General features: G+C 41.4%; 1 protein-coding gene across 1 annotated transcript in view; it reads left to right on the forward strand.

The window, feature by feature from the left end:
* Positions 1-17,283, forward strand: part of LOC138759892 (synapse differentiation-inducing gene protein 1-like) — a 67,984-nt gene that overhangs the window by 13,992 nt on the left and 36,709 nt on the right. Inside the window, exon 2 of the mRNA XM_069930405.1 lies at positions 10,659-10,796. Within this exon, the coding sequence (XP_069786506.1) occupies positions 10,659-10,796 (138 nt within the window). The remainder of the gene's footprint in view (positions 1-10,658; positions 10,797-17,283) is intronic.

A 17,283-nucleotide genomic window follows, 5' to 3' on the forward strand; every position in this document is an offset into this window, starting at 1 on the left:
CCGTGTCAGTTTGGTATAAATGGGTAGTTGATGGTTGGCATGGTCGTAGTGGGCCGAAGGTCCTATACTGTCTCCATGAAAACGTCAGAAATTGCTGATGTCTTTCCACCATTTCAAGTGAACACTTGACCACATTGAAACATTTAATGTGATCAAATATATATCCATTTGTGTTTTGTAATTTAGTCAACTGAGTGGGAAGTTCTTAGACAGCCTTCAAATAGAGCTCTTTGTGTGAATATCCATTTATTTTGCAATACTTTTTTATTTCTGATGGACACAAAATGATGTATGGTGTAAATTATGGTCTCAAAAGGCTTACCTCCCCAGATCTCTGTCACCGCCATTCAATGCCTGATGACTAGATAAAGCTTGTAAAGGGCATATATTTACCAAGCAAGGGCTAGAGTATGGGCAGATGATTTATCGATAAATGTACACATAACAATTCTTGCTGGAAAAGCCAGCCTCCACTAATGGGAAATGGAAAATAGATGGCTTGTCACAATCGTGGGCCAACTCTAGTGAATAATTGTCCTTCTGACCTACCTGGCTCCAAAGGTGTGATTGTAAAATTCTTACCCTTGTTTTTAGATCCCTCCAAGACCTTGTCACTGTTCAGCTTTATAATCTGTTCCAGTTTCCCTTACTTCCCTTCTCCTGCTATCATTATCCTTCTTCCCACCCCCCCAAGATTAAATTCCTTCACCATGGGAAGTGGCAGCATGAGTGGCCAAGACCCTATTCTCATGCATTCCCGTGATAAATCGTTTTTCCATCTCTATGTCTCCCTCCCTCACCAATGCCCCTCTCTCCGCCTCACTTTGCCCTCTCTCTCCTTGACTCTGCCCTCTCTCTCCCTCCATCTCCCCTGTCTCTCCCCTCTCTATTGTTGGGCAAACAAGACAGGCCAAATAGCTTACTTCTGTTCCTCTATGCTATATCTTATGGTCCATTCTCTTGCTACTTCCTATCCCTCCTTTCTAAATATCTCTTGACCCTCTTTACTTGTACACCTTCTTCTGATCCCTCTTTCATCCCCCGCCCACCCCCCCGTAGCTCCCTCCCTTTCTCCTTTCAGACACCTAAAACCAACTACTAACCACCATTAATCCAAATATATCCCATGTAGCTCAAAAATAAATTCCTGTGAAGCGTCAAACATCTCACAACTTTAGAGGTGTTCTACACACACAAATTATTGTACATGGGTAGTTAACCTGTAAAGTAATTCCTCAAAATACCAAGTTAAAGTTGATTTAAAATCTAGAAGGGTGGGTGAATCTCTAGGGGGAAATTTACTACTTCTGATGCTCCCCTTGTGGTCTCCTCTACATCAGGGAGACTAGACACAGACTGGAAGGTTGAGCACCAGTGGAACTCCCAGTGACCAACTGTTTTATTTTCACACACTATTCCCTCGCTGACATGTCTCGTCCTGAAAAATCAAGGCCACTCCCATAATGGAGGAACAGCACCTTATATTCCACATCAGCAATCTCCAACCCGATGCATTAAAATCGACTTCTCCAATTTTTCTTTATCCCTTCGCCTGGTCTCTCTCCCAATCTTTTTATCTCTTTTCCTCCAGTTCCCCACCCCTTCCCTTTTTTCTCCTATCAGAGAGCTAGCCTTGACCCTCTCCCTCTATCATTTATCTGTTTTTTTTTCTCTTCTACCTTCCCACCTGTACCTAATACTGCTTACCTGTTAGCATGGGCTCATCCCTCTTCTCCTCCTCCCCCCAACCCACCATCTTTTTATTCAGCTGTCTGTCTGTTTTTTCCAGATTACATTAGATTACAGGGCAGCATTGTTGGCATAGTGGATAGCATAACACCTTTACAGCGCCAGCAATCAGGACCAGAATTTGAAACCCATTGCTGTCCTCAAGGAGTTTGAAGGTTCTCTCTGTGTCTGCATGGATTTTCCCTAGGGTTTCCTCCCACCTCATGGGCCAAGGTCCGGTTCTGTGCTATATGTCTAAAACTGTATGTCCAAAACGACAAAGAGTTCAGACCTAAAACGTTGGTTGTCTTTTACTTCCTCTGGATGCTACATGTCCTACTCAGTTTCTCCAGCATGTTTGTGTATTGCACTAGACTGCAGCATCTACAGATTTTCTTGTTGAACTACAAATGGAGTTACCTGATTTTCTAAATCAGAACTCTAACTACATCAGTCAGAAAGTATTTTGAAGGTTGCAGGTTGATTTGAAGGACTAAGTGTTATAATCCCTCATGTGTCAGTATTGTTTAGATTGATCCTCTCTTATAAAGGTAGCAGAGTTGGCTGCCTCAGTTACAATGATGTAGGATAACCACTGGGAGATATTATCTGGTGTGGGAGATAACCTTCAGTTATGTTTCCTCATATCACTGGGTGTTTCAGACTTTTAAACACAAGAGACCCTCTGCCAGTGCAGGCCCACCATAAGGCTGATCAGTCTTGGGGTGTCCCATATCCATTTCTCTTAGTGGTCATTTTGGAGCCCAGATAGGATCCCTCTTTTTCAGCCAGAGTTGGTGACTGCTCGTTTTGGCTGAGACGGAGAGTGATTACATTGCCTTTTTGAGGACCTTTCCTATGATTCCTACTTCCCTCAGAAGCTTGATCATGGAGTTGGCAACAAATCCTCTATCACTGACTTCAACCAAGCACACCCTCAATTTCCAGCCTTGCTCTTCTGCCTCTGTGGCCAGATTAGATTAACATAGTGTCTTCCGTTCTTATGCCTCATCCATGGCCCCCTCCCAAGAGACGGTCAGCTCAGTGATGAAGACACTCTGCCAAGAGCTGGACCAGAGGACCAAATCTGGTCTCAGGTTGGTGTTGGTAATTTCCAGTGGAAAGATGTTGATAAGGCTGTGGCAGCACCTCTTAAGACAAGGTCCACATGCAATTTCCACTCTTTGGCCATGTACAGTGGGTCTGGGAGTGAGGAGGAGTGATTCCTGTAACTTATTCCCTCCCAGATGTAAGGTGTTAGGCATGGTAGGGTGATCTGGGTGTTTGGCGCCAGGGCATTCAATGTTCTTTTATCTTGGAGTTCAGCTGCTAGGCATCTCAGCACTTGATTGTGACATCAGGTATTTCGATCTTGGGTTAGACTGACATTCCACCCAACCAAAATGTGCTTGAGGGTAGCAGGAACTGCACAGAGAGGACATGCTGGGTCCTCTCCCAAGCACAAATTTAGGTTTGTGGGAGAGGGCAGGACATCATATGTGGCTCTGATGATGAAGCTTGTTCTATTTGACTCCACAGATACTTCCAAATTAGTCTCATCCTCTCAATGACCTCCCATCTTGTCCATAGCCCTTGTTTTGGTTGAGATATGGCTTTGGCAAACCTGGCTGCTGCTTCTTGAGAGTACGCTTCCTCCTCCACCAGTTGCCAACATTTAGGTGGAATTAATTTCTGCCAGGTGGGTTTTTTTTGTTTTTAAGCCAAAGCCACCTCTTCTTTGTTGCACATAACTCACTATGTCCCAGTGCTGGAGCGCAGATTTTGCATTCTTTACTGCTGCAGCCAGTGTCCATTTTCTGCCTGTTGATAAGGCTGGGGCAGCACCTCTTATGCACAGGTCCCATGATTCTGTGAGCATCAACTCTAGCTTCACTTTGGCACATTTGTATTCCTCTACAAGGCTAGACAATGGCAATGACAGGATTCCATCCCCATAAAACCCATCTCTATTGAAACATCTGGGTAGTCTGAGCCATTCCCTCATTTGCAAGCTAAGCAATATCTCAATTTTCTCAATGTTTGATAGAAATGCTTCATATATTGTTAATGGCCACATGAGTCATGGTAGCAGGCCAAACTGTAAGCCCCACAACTTTAGCTTCCCTGGGAGAGCAGTGTTGTTGATTTACTTAAGGTTGCCGAGTATATCCTGCCTGAGTTGTTCATCCTGCTCACACTCCTTTAGGTTTGCATTATGCCAATGTCCGAGGCTTTTCATTTGGTTTCTCCAGGGTAGTCATTAATGCCAAACCTTTAATCTTCGAGGAGTTTGGCCATGCAAAGGACCAAGGCAAACGGTAGGTTGGAAGATCTCTCTATGAAGATTGATTTAAAGGACAATTCAAGATAATCAAATAAAAAAAAATTGTGCTAAAAACAAAAGAATGACGGTTAAGAAAAGTAGGACCCAAAAAATAAAGCTGAGGAAGTTCAAAGGTTGCTGAGATCGTTGACAGAAAGTCCACAAGGGAGAGATGAAGAAGGTGCCACCATGATGTCAGAAGAAACCCAAATAGATGGGGGGTTGTGGGATTAACATAAGATCTTCAAAAAGTGCTGGAAAAGATTGAGATTTTGAGCGGATGATTCTCTGAAGTGGAAAATGTACTGAGAGGGGTGGGAGTGTAACAATATTAATATTTGGGGAGAATTTATAAGATTTAGAGTAGGTCACATGCATTCACACTTTTAAAACAGATCTTATTTGAAAGACTGAAGAATTCACATTGCAGGATCTCTGGAGAATGTAAGCATCTTTTTTCACAAGTAGGTGTTAATTGAACCATTGAATTGACCATTGTCTTGCTGGAGTCACGCTGTCTATCAATACCCTTATACCCTTTCTGCAAAATGCAGAAAGGAACTCCTGTTGTTTTTCTCAGGAAGGTGGGGGTTTTGCAAGACATGAGTCACATGCTCTTTTTGAAGTTTCAGTTGGAAAAGAGAGAGAGTTGAGTTAACAGTTCAGTCAGTCAGTCAGTGTGTGGGACATTGACAAGTAACTGAAAAGTGCAATCCAGGGAAAACTGTTTGAAACTGATGAAAGCAAGTTCAAGATCAGTAGGTGGCTGGAAGTGCTATCTGTCTGATGCTTCTCTTGAAATAGAGGAAGGAATGGAACTCTGTGGTAGCTTGAAGAAAGAGGTTACTATCTAGAAGACCCTGATGGGGCAAGTTTCATCCGCGAGACCCAGAAGTGACTAGTGGTGGTACCTCAGTTGTGGAAATCCTGGAGCAACAAATATCTCTCTGCAAACCCTACAAGAACCTTCCTGAGCCGTAAACATTTACCTTTCAAGCACCAAGCCTGGTGAACTTTATACATGTTAAATTCTGTGCACAGTATGGTGATTGCCTGCAACCAGAGAACTTGGAAGAAGAAGAAGTGAGATTGAACTGTGAACCAAAGAACTTTTCTTGAATTTACATACACATTTCATACACGTGCTCTTAGAATTAGAAGGGGATTAATTAAGTATAGAGTTAAGTTAATGCTTAATTCTATTTTCATTTTTGAAGTTGATTAAAAATAACTTTTGTTTTGAAAGTCACTTGGCTTGGTGAATGTCTACTGCTGCTGTGTTTTGGGGTCCTTTGGGCTCATAACAGCAGAAAAAATAGGAGTGATGTTGACCACAATCAAAAACCTAATCACTCTTCTCGTGGGCCAGGTCAAAAATGATCTGATAATGACCCATGACAAACTAAAGACCCTGGAGGAAAACGCAAAGAAATGGAAACTGGATCAACAACTGTTGCTAGATAATATCAACCACATGGAAAACTTCAGTAGATGAAATAATGTCCGAATCATCGGACTAAAAGAAGGGACTGAGGGGAATGACCTGGTGAGCTTCTTTGAGGAATGGATCCCACTAATATTGGGACCAGGAAGATTCAAGGAAAGCCTGCTTGTGGAGAGAGCTTACCAGACCCTCAGTCCCAGAAGACAGGAGAATCAAAGACCACAACAGGTCCTGATTAGATTTTTAAGTTACCGGGATATGGAAAATGGAAATGTATATAGGAGAGCTCAAAGGACAGTTAATATTTATGAAAATAGTAAGGGGGCACTGGAGAAGGAGCGTTTTTACAAACTGGTGCTGAAGTTAAGGGGAAGGGTTTTTTCTCGGATGGTACCGCGGGCTTTTTTTGTGGGCTTCCAGGGTTTCTAGTATATGTCATCGTCGGAGCAGGGGCATTGCACATGTTTTTTTTAAGAGGGAAAAACCACTACTGTATGGATTATCAAAAAGGTCATATATGAGTAAAACGTTAACATTTATTAGTTATAATATTAACGGTTTAAACGGACACATGAAAAGGAAAAGAGTCTTGGAACACTTAAGAAAAATGAAAGGCAGATATAGATTTCCTACAGGAAACACGCTTTACAAAACTAGAACATAATGAATGAAAAAGGGATTGGGTGGGACAAATCATATCCTCCTCTTTTAATTCCAAAGTGAGGGGTGTAGCAATTTTAATTAATAAAAATATACCAGTGTTGGTTGAAGACATGTCCATTGATCCAGCAGGAAGGTTTGTAATAGCACATTATGAATATATGCAGAATCCTGGATGCTTATAAATATTTATGCTCTGAATTTTGATGATGAATCCTTTATACAGAACATCTTTTTAAAAACAGTAGAGGGAAGACAAAATATACTGGTTGGGGGAAATTTTAATTTTTGTTTGGATCCCATCCTTGATAAATCAGCAGACAGTGACAAAATGAACTTGGGTAATAGAATTCTAAATATTTGGTATGAAAAAGGAATTAGACAAATTGAAGACTGTTAAAAAGTTCTTCTTAACAGTTGTCCTTTGAACAACTAAAATATAAATGTGATTTGTCAAATCAAACCTTCAACTGCTTTCTTCAATTAAGGCCTTTTCTGTGTGAGAAGTGGGGGTCCCACATCGGTCCTACCCTCAAGCAATGAAGTGGAGGGGATGCTTCAAATGGAAAATATGCCTAACTTTATAACTAGGATGTATTCTGTTCTCCAAGGCAAAAGCACTAAGCTGGGCTAGAAAGGTCAAGGGAGAGGTGGGAATCAGATATGGGTGTTCTAATACCAGTGGAATGTTGGTCTGATTGGTGTCTGGATAGCATGACATCAATGATGAATGCAAGATAAAGATTGGTACAATATAATTTCTTACATCAACTATATCTCACACCTCAAAAACTACATAAATCAAAGTCTGAAATATCTGAAATGTTTTTTAGTTGTGGCATTGAAATTGGAACCTTTCTACATTCTACATGGTTATGTGGAAAGATAAGACCATTCTGGCATGATATCGCTGAAACACTACCAAGAATAACAGGAGTGATCTTAACCTATGACACAGAGCTGTACCGTCTGGGCAACTTTATGGAATTGAGCAATAAACTGACTAAATTTCAAATTTGTTTTGTTTAAGTATCCCGCGCTGTGGCCAAAAAGTGCATGGCAATCACTTGGAAGTCCGACTCTCCCCTTCTTAGTGCTCAATTGTCCGGAGAGACACATAGCTGTATACCCATGGAGAAAATTCCTTATAACTTGCAAAATAAATATGATATATTCATTAAGATATGGAACCATACTTGGATTATGTAGGGATCCAGTTTTAAATTTGGTCCTTCAATATACCAATGTATGTGATATCCCAGAAAGAGAATCATGAAAAAAATGAAAGCTTTGATGGTACGTGGTTATATTTTTGTATTTGTGGGAGGGGGAGGGAAAAAGGGGATTTTTTGGTTTTGTAAACATTTAATATATTTGATGTGTATAAAACTTTAACGATTATATGATTATATGGAAAATGGAAAAATAAAATATTTAAAAAATACTCTTGTCTGCAAGCCTGCCCTTGACAATGGAAATACTGCGAGATTTGCTTGGTTTGATTTCTATTCATGCTCATTTGATGTCACTACAAAACTTATCAAGAAGGTGCTTGATGTAGGCCTTTGTTGTTAATGTGGTCATGTCATCCATGTACACTCTAATTGGAGGAAGACATACCCCACTCTTCAGGCACTCCTCTCCTGCCACCCAATGTGATGCACAAATTGTGAACTTAATTACCATGGTAAAAGCAAGGGGAGAGATGGTGCAATCTTCTGTTATTCCTATTTCCAGGTACTGCCAAGCAGTGGTGTTTTCCTCTGTTGTAATGGAGAAATGGAGATGCTGAAAATGTGCTTGGATGAGATGTGTGATGGTCTCTGGAACCTTGAGGAAGTTAAAGGCTGTCCAGAATATCTTATGAGGGACTGATCCAAAGGCATTGTCTAGATCTAAGAATACTACGGTCAACCCTTTGTTTTCTATCTTGGCCATTTGTATCTGGTGCCAGATGATGCTGATGTGTTCTAAGCATCCTGAACATCCCCGTATTCCTGCCTTCTGTACTAATGTATAATTGAATGTTGTTCACCAGGTACGTAGAGAGTTGCTGAGTCACGACATTGAAGAAAATCTTTCCTTCCACATTCAGAAGTCTGATCTGTCGGAATCAGCTGATGGCTGAGGAGTTTTCTTTAGGAATCAAGATACCCTCCTGCTCTCTGGGTATGATTCCTTTCCCCCATATCACTTTCATCAAGGTCCAGAGGGACTTCATAATGCCAGGGATGTTCTGATAGACCCTATATGTAATTCCACTGGCCCTTGGACTGATACTGTTCTCACCCACTGTATCAAGATCTTCACCTCTTTCCATGTAAGAGGCCTCTTGTTCAGCTGATGTTCTGGTTGGTGAAGCGGTGGCATGTCATGGGGGATGTTATTCTTCAGGCTGTCTGCATGAGTTTTCCTCAAGTGTTCCTCATGTTTCCTCCATGGCACTGTGAGTGTCCTGCTCTTTTCTGCAGTGAAAAGGCGTTTGATGAATGCAAGGATCTTTGTAGAAGTCTGCCCTTGTCGAATCTTTTCTCTAAGCTGCATTCTCAGGCACTCTGCTCTTCACAGGGTCTTCCTCTTCTGATGCCTTCCTCTACTGTTACCTCAGTTGTCATCTTTCTCTTACGAGTCTTTCGATTTCCTGTTGTCTTTTTGGTTTGGACCAACCTGGTGGTTCATTCTGCATCCTCTGTCTCTTTTCCATCACTCCAAAGATCACCACTCCATAGTTATTCATGATGTTTTCCATCTTTTCCAGTTTCCTTTCCACAGATCCCTTAGTCCCCTCCAGGAGGTGAACAAGGTCTGTGTTGATAGACTTCCATTCTTGTCTCTGGGAGGATTTGGGCCATAATATCTCTAGCTTGTGCCCACTGATCTTCCTTTCTTTTGCGAGTTTTGGCTGGTTGGGCTCAGGGCACCTCGGTGCTGGGTCTGCAGTTGTTTGAGTTTCAATTGTGGTTGGGATATTGATAACCAGTGGGCTGTGGGGGTTCTCCTTACTTCTTAAAAAGAAGTGTTCAATGTGAGGCCCCTCATCAAGCTTTCTCAAGCACTTTTTCTTTCTTTGATGGATCTTAAGACCCTTCTCCAATGTGTCCAGCCACAGATGCAAAAACAATCTCTTATAGAGGTAGCAGAGTTGTTTGCCTCAGTTGTAATGATGAGGATGTTAGGGGGTGTTATCCAATGTGGGACACACCTTCAGTTCTGTTCCCTGGGATCACTGGGTGTTCTGGCCTTTTAAACCTCGCAAAAGGTTCTTAATATTCAGGGCAATTCTAAAGTCAGATTAATTACTACTGACTGCAGTTTTTTACCTTTGTCATTTCCCTCTCTTTTCTCATCCTCTTGACTGCCTTGTTGATTTGGAGCCTTCTAACCCTCCAGCCTTGTCCCTTCACTCAGAGGGAAGCTTTTCTCTCTATAATGAGCTCCTCAAATTTCCAGTCATCAGGCATCCACCAGCTGAACAAAGTGAGTGAACTGATGGAAAATAACAAATAAAAGTGTAAATTGATTGATTGTCATTGGAACTGCATGATTTTTCTCCTGTGTGTGTGGGAGGCACATCATAAAAATAACCAGCCAGTTTCTGGCAATGTCATTTGACTGTCCATAATGCAAGTATCCTCAGAAATGAGGTCATTGTTGAAAATTAAAATCCAGAGAAGATGATGGAAATCTGAAATTCAGCTGAAAAACTAAAAAAAAACCTCAGCAGGTCAGGCAGCATCTGTGTAGAGAGAAACAGAGTCAATTTTTCAGGTCAAAAACCTTTCCTCAGCGAATGCTTTCTCCGTCCACAATGTCAACAGTGTTCCTGCTGTTTATTGCTCAAGAACTGAGCTAGTCAGTCCCAAGCTAGTCAGTGTTTGCATCTAAAGAACCAACCTGAGATTAGCAGATATGACCTTATGGATCACCTGTACACCATTGAAGTGACAGGCCCATCAAACTAGAAGACACCTTTGGAATTACAAAATGAAGAATGAGTTTTTTGTCACATACATTGTACAATGCACTGAAATTCTTACTTGCTGCAATTGAACAGGTCCTTTGAGGGGAGGGAAAATGACTATAACATAACTCTAATTAAACAGAGAAAATAAATTTAAAAAATAGAAAATAAATACTCACAGTTATCCTAGTGCAATAAAAGTGACTTAGCAATAGTGTAGACAGTCTTTTTGTGGATTTGGAGCATTCCCTGATTAGTGTAACAGGAGAAGGTTCAAGACCCTGATAGTTGTTGGGAAGGAAGTTGTATGATTCATTCTGTTTTATTTATTTTATAATTAGCAATGGCTACACATTATTGGGAGGTTCTTCATATGAAATCCACTGACGGTAAAACAGTTGTTATAACATTCTGTGATGAAAACCCATGTTTTTAACTCTGTTAGTTGCTTACAAGGATTCTGTTGTGTTGCTATAATGAAGCATGAGTTATGCAAGTAAACAGTGCATTGTTAACCTGCCTTCCACTTTGATCTTGTGCAGAGCGATTACTCAAGTGACACAGAAAGCGAGGACAATTTCCTCATGCTTCCCCCCAAGGACCATCTGGGTCTTAGCGTCTTCTCTATGCTGTGCTGCTTCTGGCCTTTGGGAATCGCTGCCTTCTACCTTTCGCATGAGGTAGGTTCCAGGTGAAGGGTTACGAGGACCACTGATCAATGGAACTTCACAACTCATTGTCAAACAGCAGCTGGTGTGGGAGTGTCTTTGCTCACAGGTCAGCGTATTTAGTTAGATCAAAGCTCATGAATCAATTCCAGATTGGTTTGATTCATCCAGGCAGTTTCTGGAACTTTCTGTCCAACAGGATTCATCACAGAAAACAAGCATTTATGTTGAGAGGGAGAAAAATTAAAGGTGATGTGTGGCGAGTATTTTTTTCTCCACACAGAGAATGGTAGGTGCTTGGAACAGGCTGTAGAGAGTAGTGGTGGAAATAGATACAATAGTAGCATTTGGGAGGCTTCTAGATTGACATATGAATATGAAGGGGATGAAGGGATATGGATCAAGTGCAAGAAGAAGAAATTTAGTTTAATTTGGCATCATGTTCATTGCAGCCCTCAATAACTGAAGGGCCTATTCGTGTATTTAACATATATTCTGATTTCGTTAAGCTTTTTGGGCATTAAGAGAAACGAAGGATATGGGATTAAAGTGACACTAATATGATGGATCAGTCAAGATATTCAACGGTGGGAAGGGTGGAATTGCCTCCCCTGCTTCAATTTCTAATGTTCCTGTGTACTAACTATTGAGTTTTTGTAGAGAAGTATCAATTTCAGGAGGGAAATTTAGAAAGGGAGGGGGAAAGTTCTGTTGCAATGGTCTCTGTCAGAGAAAGCTTACTACAGGGTAGCCCAGAGGGAATTTCAGGAATTAGTCCTTGTAATAAATCTCAGAATCATGAGGGCTGGGTTATGGGTGATGTCTGAGGATGATTTACCTGGCCGGGTGTGGACTGGGAAAAACCGGACAGATCAGGAAAACATCCATTTCCCTTTGCAGGTCATTGGCACTGGTATCTGGGCAGGACTGACACTAATGACATCTGAACTAGAGGGGAAGCAGCAAAGGCTTTCAACTAGTTAAATTGGGTAGGAAGCATGAGAAAACATGAGCAGGGAAGGGGCAGTCCAAACTAAGGCTGGTGGGGAAGGAGGGAACATAAATAGCCAGGAAATAAATACACCCAGGAGGGGGCAGCTTAGGATGGTTCAGCAATGGAACACTTAACCCTTCCCACCCATTGCAAACAGCCACACACCAAATGCTTAGTGTGGGGCATGGCAATTGTTCTGTCCCAGGTTCTGGAGCGGGGGGGGGGGGGGGAGGAGGAAACCACGGGTCAAGTCTTGCTGGAATCGGTGTGGGGCCGGGAAATGAAGTAGGCCCCAGCATTTGGTCATGGGGGTTAGGGACCAAGTTCAGTGAAGAACAAGAGTGGAATTTTGTGGAGGGGGTTCTGTGTGGGAGGGTGGGGGAGGAGTAAAAAGTTACACTTGTATTGAGGGGTGGGGAAGAGTAGGACCTGATTGGGGAGGAAGGGGAGTGAACAGTTCAATGGTGGTAGAATCAGATAGTGCTGGGCCACAGAGTGCAAGCAAGCAACACTGCTCAGGGAGCAAGCTCTTGCCCTTAAATTCATTCCATCTGAGAAGGTGACTCACTCCAGGAAGAGCCTATTCAAATGTTTCGAGTGAGAATGGATGTTAGTACTTTCTTTTATAACGTTGACAAAAAAAGTATTGTGGGGGAAAAGGAGAATCTAAGACAAGAGGGTATAACTTTAAGATGATGGGGTGGGATTTAGAAGGAATGTGAGGGGATCACTCAGTGGGCATATGGAACAAGCTGTCAGACAATGTGATGGAGGTGATTGGAAGTGGGACTAAAGCAAGAGGACATGCTTGCCGCAGACGGCTGGGCCTGTGGGATTGTTTCTGTGTCTCTAACTGAACTTCTGGACAATATGAGTTCAAGCTCTAGGGGAAACTAAAAAGATGATTTAAAATAAAATGTGAGAAGATGCTATTAAATTGTTACACTGCCTGTGCAATTGCATGCAGTGTGTAAAATAAGAGTCAAACTGAAGAAAATTTTAAATATTTCAAACTCTCAGTCTCAGTTGCAATTACGGAGATGCAATTATAAATGGATTGGAACTGGGAAAAAATGTTGCAGAATAAAGCAGATTGCAAAAAGGAGGGGGGGCAGAAAAGAAATAATGGGAAGAGAAAACTTTGAGACAGGCATCAGCAAAAATAATGAAATCCAGAGATAACAGGTCAGTGAAGGAGTAATTGTATTAATAAGATTGGATTTGAATTGAATTATTTATTGTTGTGCACACCGAGATGCTGTGGAAAAACTTTGTTTTGTGTGCAATCCAGGCAAGACAACCAATAGTTGAGAAGATAGCACAATAATAAAAAAACAAAGTGCAGTATATTATTTTAGAGAGTGCAAGGGAGCATCTTTTACTAATGGGAAGTTTATTAGAAGGGAGCTGAAGGAAGAAATTTTCAAACAAATTAGTGAGATAGGTAAAACTAAAGGAATGATAATTATAGGGAATTTTTAAGTGCCACTGAATTAATTGACCTCAAGAGTCAGTTGAAGAGGATTAGCAGACAAATTCCTATAATGTATACAGGACTCCTACCCTGACCTGCTGGGTGTTTCCAGCATTATCAATGGGTATTTTCAGGGCTTAGCACACAACTTGGTAAAAATAAAATGGACTATGCATTGGCAATGATGTAGGACAGTGATTGAAAACAGTTGAAATCAATGACAAAAAAAATCCACAAAATGCTTTTTCACATAACAAGAATAAACATGAGTGAGACACTATGGACAACGAAAAACAGAAGGGACAAACATAGATTGGAAGAAGGCTAGCTGAGAGCTCTTTGTTTATTTTCTGCTCTTATCAGATCACCGAATGAACCTCTCATTCATAACTGAAGTTGCCCTTCCAATTATTTGAGCTGAATATTCTCTCTGTCGTCCTAAACTCTACATTTTTATTTTCATTTTCTGCTGTATGGGTTGATATGCCTGGATACCACACAAAGCAAAGTTTTTCTCTGTATGGCAGAATGCGTGACAATTAAACATTCAATTTGGTTTCATTCCTTTGTGCATTCTATTGGTCTACTATTCCCTCCTGCCTCAAGTGTCATCACAGATCCCATTTGGAGCAAGAACTAAGCATCCATCATTTCAACCTCAAAACTTTGAACATCAAGATTCAAGATACCATTGATTGTCAGGGGCACAAAATGCACGAAACAATCAGAATCAGGATTGATGGTCATGAACAAGTCATAGAATTCGTTGCTTTGCAGCAGCCTTCACAGAGCAAATATTCATATTAAAACCATCTTATGACATTACTATAAAAATTAAAAATAATAGTGCACGAAAAGTAAGGCCGTGTCTTTGGTTCATTGATTATTCAGGAATCTGATGGCAGCAGGGAAGAAGCTGTCCTTGTGCCGTTAAGTGCTTGTCTTTAGACTCCTGTACCTTTTTCCAATGGTAGCAGAGTGAAGGGAGTGTGGCCTGGGTGGTGGGGGACTTTGAGGATAGAGGCTGCTTTTTTTAAGACACCACCTCGTAGATGTCCTCGATGGCCTGTGATGTTGCAGGCCAAGTTAACAACCCTCTGGTGTTTATTCTTGTCCTGAGAATTGGCATCTCCATACCAGGCAGTGATGCAACCAGCCAGAATGCTCTTCACAGTACACCTATAGAAGTTTATGAGATTTTCAGTTACATACCGAACCGTCTCAGACACCTCACAAAGTATAGATGGCTGGCGAGCCTTCTTTGTGATTGCCTCAATGTGGAGGCTCCAGGACTCTTGACACCTATGAATTTGAAGTTCTTGACCCTCTCCTCTACTGAGCCTTCAATGAAGACTGGGTCATGTTCCATGACTTCCTCCTGAAGTCCACAATCACCTCAGTTTTGCTGTTGTTACACCATTCACAAGCTGATCTATCTCCCTCCTGTACGTTTCCTCATTGCCATCTATGATTCTGCCAACAATTGTGGTGTCATCGGCAAATTTGTAGATGGCATTCGAATTGTGCCTTTGTTTGCCCTGTGACTATACATTGCACCATGTCTTTTGCCACTTAGTTTCCATCTTCCATTTCTTAGTTCTTGACCCTCCTGTCTTGAGGACAGTTTCATTTTCTCTGCTCTGTCGAGTCCATCGATGATTTTGAGCAGCTCTGCCAAACCATCTCTCCATCATTTCTGCTCTAGAGCAAACATGTTCAGTTTCCCCGTGTTATCCAAAGAAATGGAGTCCCTCATCACTGAGATCATTATACACAGTCTTTCCCCTGCCCTGTTTAGACCATAGGCAGAGGCAGTTCCATGAGCAGACACAGTGCGAAGAGAAGGTCGCAAAACCTAAACCAAAATAGTGAAATACTCATGAAAATATAATGAAGGAAAATTGGGTTTGAAACAGCATTAATCGTCAATTGACAGATCAAACCACAGATAGAAGAAGCAAAGCTGGGTGAAATTCTGAGTATTTTCATTAGTTCAGTATTTAGCCAAGAGACAGACCAGATGGATCTAAAAATGGGAAAGAAATTAGAACTCGTGTTGAATGAAGCTTCAATGGCCTAAATGGTCTATTTTCGGGCAGTGTATTCTGCCAGGAAGATGGTGTCACATGAGTCTGTTAGAATTTTACTGAAGAGGTGACAAAGAGAATTGAAAAGGCCAAGGTAATGGTTGCTAAATTTACATATATATCTGGATTTTAGCAAGATCATTGATATCTTCGCACATGAGAGGTTAGTCTGGAAGGATGGATCACTGGAGATCCAAGGGGAGCTGGCTCACTGGATGCAAAATTAGCTTCATAGAAGGAGTCAGGGGGTAGTAATGGATGGACTACCATCATTTTTTTCTAATTGAAGGCCTGTGACCAGTGGCGTGCCTTGGGAGGCCACTGTGTTTTTTTTAATCAATATGAATGATTTGGGGATTGCTATGTAGTTACCAAGATTAGAAAATTTGCAGATGAAGATAATGAGGAAGAATAGTTAAGTTTACAACAGGATCTAGATTAGTTGGGAAAGTGGGCCAAGGAGTGGCAAATGAAATTTAACTTAGGCAAGTGTGAGATGCTGCCATTTGGTAAATTGAACCAGAGTAGGACCTACATGATTAATGAAAAGGCCCTGAAAACTGTTGTAGAACTGTGGGACCAAGGGGTACAGGTGCATAGTACCTTGCAAGTGGAGACTTATGTGACAAGGTGATGAAGAAGGCTTGTCTTCATTGAGCAAGGTATTGAATGCAAAAGATTGGACCTCATGATCCAGCTGTACCAATCACTGGTGAGACCATACATAGAATACTGTTTGCAGCTCAAGAATGAAGATCAGCAAATTGGAAGGGGTGCTGAGGAGATTCATCAGGACTTAGTCAGGACAGGAGGATGCATATGGAGTTATATGGAGATGTTAGCTAGCCTGGGTCTTTATTCCTTCGAATGTAGAGAGCTAAGGGATCATCTTATAGAGGTGTATAAATGAGTATGTATAAAGTGAATGCTCACAGTCTTTTTCTCATGGTGGATGATTCTAGAACTAGAGGGCATGGTTTAACGTGAGAGGAAAAAGATTTAGGAGGGACCCAGGGGCAACATTTTCACAGAGGGATGTTCATATTTAGAACAAGCTTCCCAGAGGAAACTGTAGAAGAGGGTACAATTCTGACATTCAAGACATTTGTGCATATATAAATCCAGACAAAAATGCCAACTTAGTCAGTGAGTTGGGCTGAAAGGCCTGTTCCATGTTGCATGACTATGGTTCTAAGTATCCTTGTCCTGTATATGCATGGAAATGAGTACATGTTAGAATTGCATCTGAAGGACTATTTCCTTATGACTGTACATAGGGTAGATGCAAGGATTTGTAACAGGGATGAAGAGCAGGGAGCCATGGATATGGAGAGAGAAATAACTTTCTGAACGGCAGCTGATTAACCTAGCAATGGTCGTGTTTTGAACATATCTGAAGTCCTTTCACAATGTGCACTGCACAATGAATGTTATCATCTTACATTCGTTAATCCCTTCCCTCTAGGTACTGTAAGGTAAAACATCATGAGATGGGAATGTGTAGGGAGTTACCCTGTACAGGGCTGTAACAAGAAGGGGAGGTGTCCTTGTACTCCTGTTAGGTAAAACATCATGAGATGGGAATGTACAGGGCTGTAACAAGATGTGAATGCATCCTTGTACTTACAAGATAAGAGAGACATTGATGGATTGAGAGGCAGGAAGCTAGCAGGGAAAGGATAGCAACAGTTTTAGTCATTGGACAAGTAATGATATGATGATGTTCTAAGCACATATCCAAGGGTATAAAAAATCACCATTTTGCTGATAACGGCAGAATGCATTCTCCGACTAACATGGTTAGTCGCAAGTGTTACAATCCGGTAATAAAGAACAAAGAACCCTGATTTCGACTCAGCCTGGTGTTTGTCTCACTCATTCATGAACAAAGCAGACCTAACAGTACCCACTACCTTCATAAAGTTCCCAAAGGAAAATGTTACA

Source organism: Narcine bancroftii, chromosome 4 (assembly GCF_036971445.1).
Source record: "Narcine bancroftii isolate sNarBan1 chromosome 4, sNarBan1.hap1, whole genome shotgun sequence".
Lineage (NCBI taxonomy): Eukaryota > Metazoa > Chordata > Chondrichthyes > Torpediniformes > Narcinidae > Narcine > Narcine bancroftii.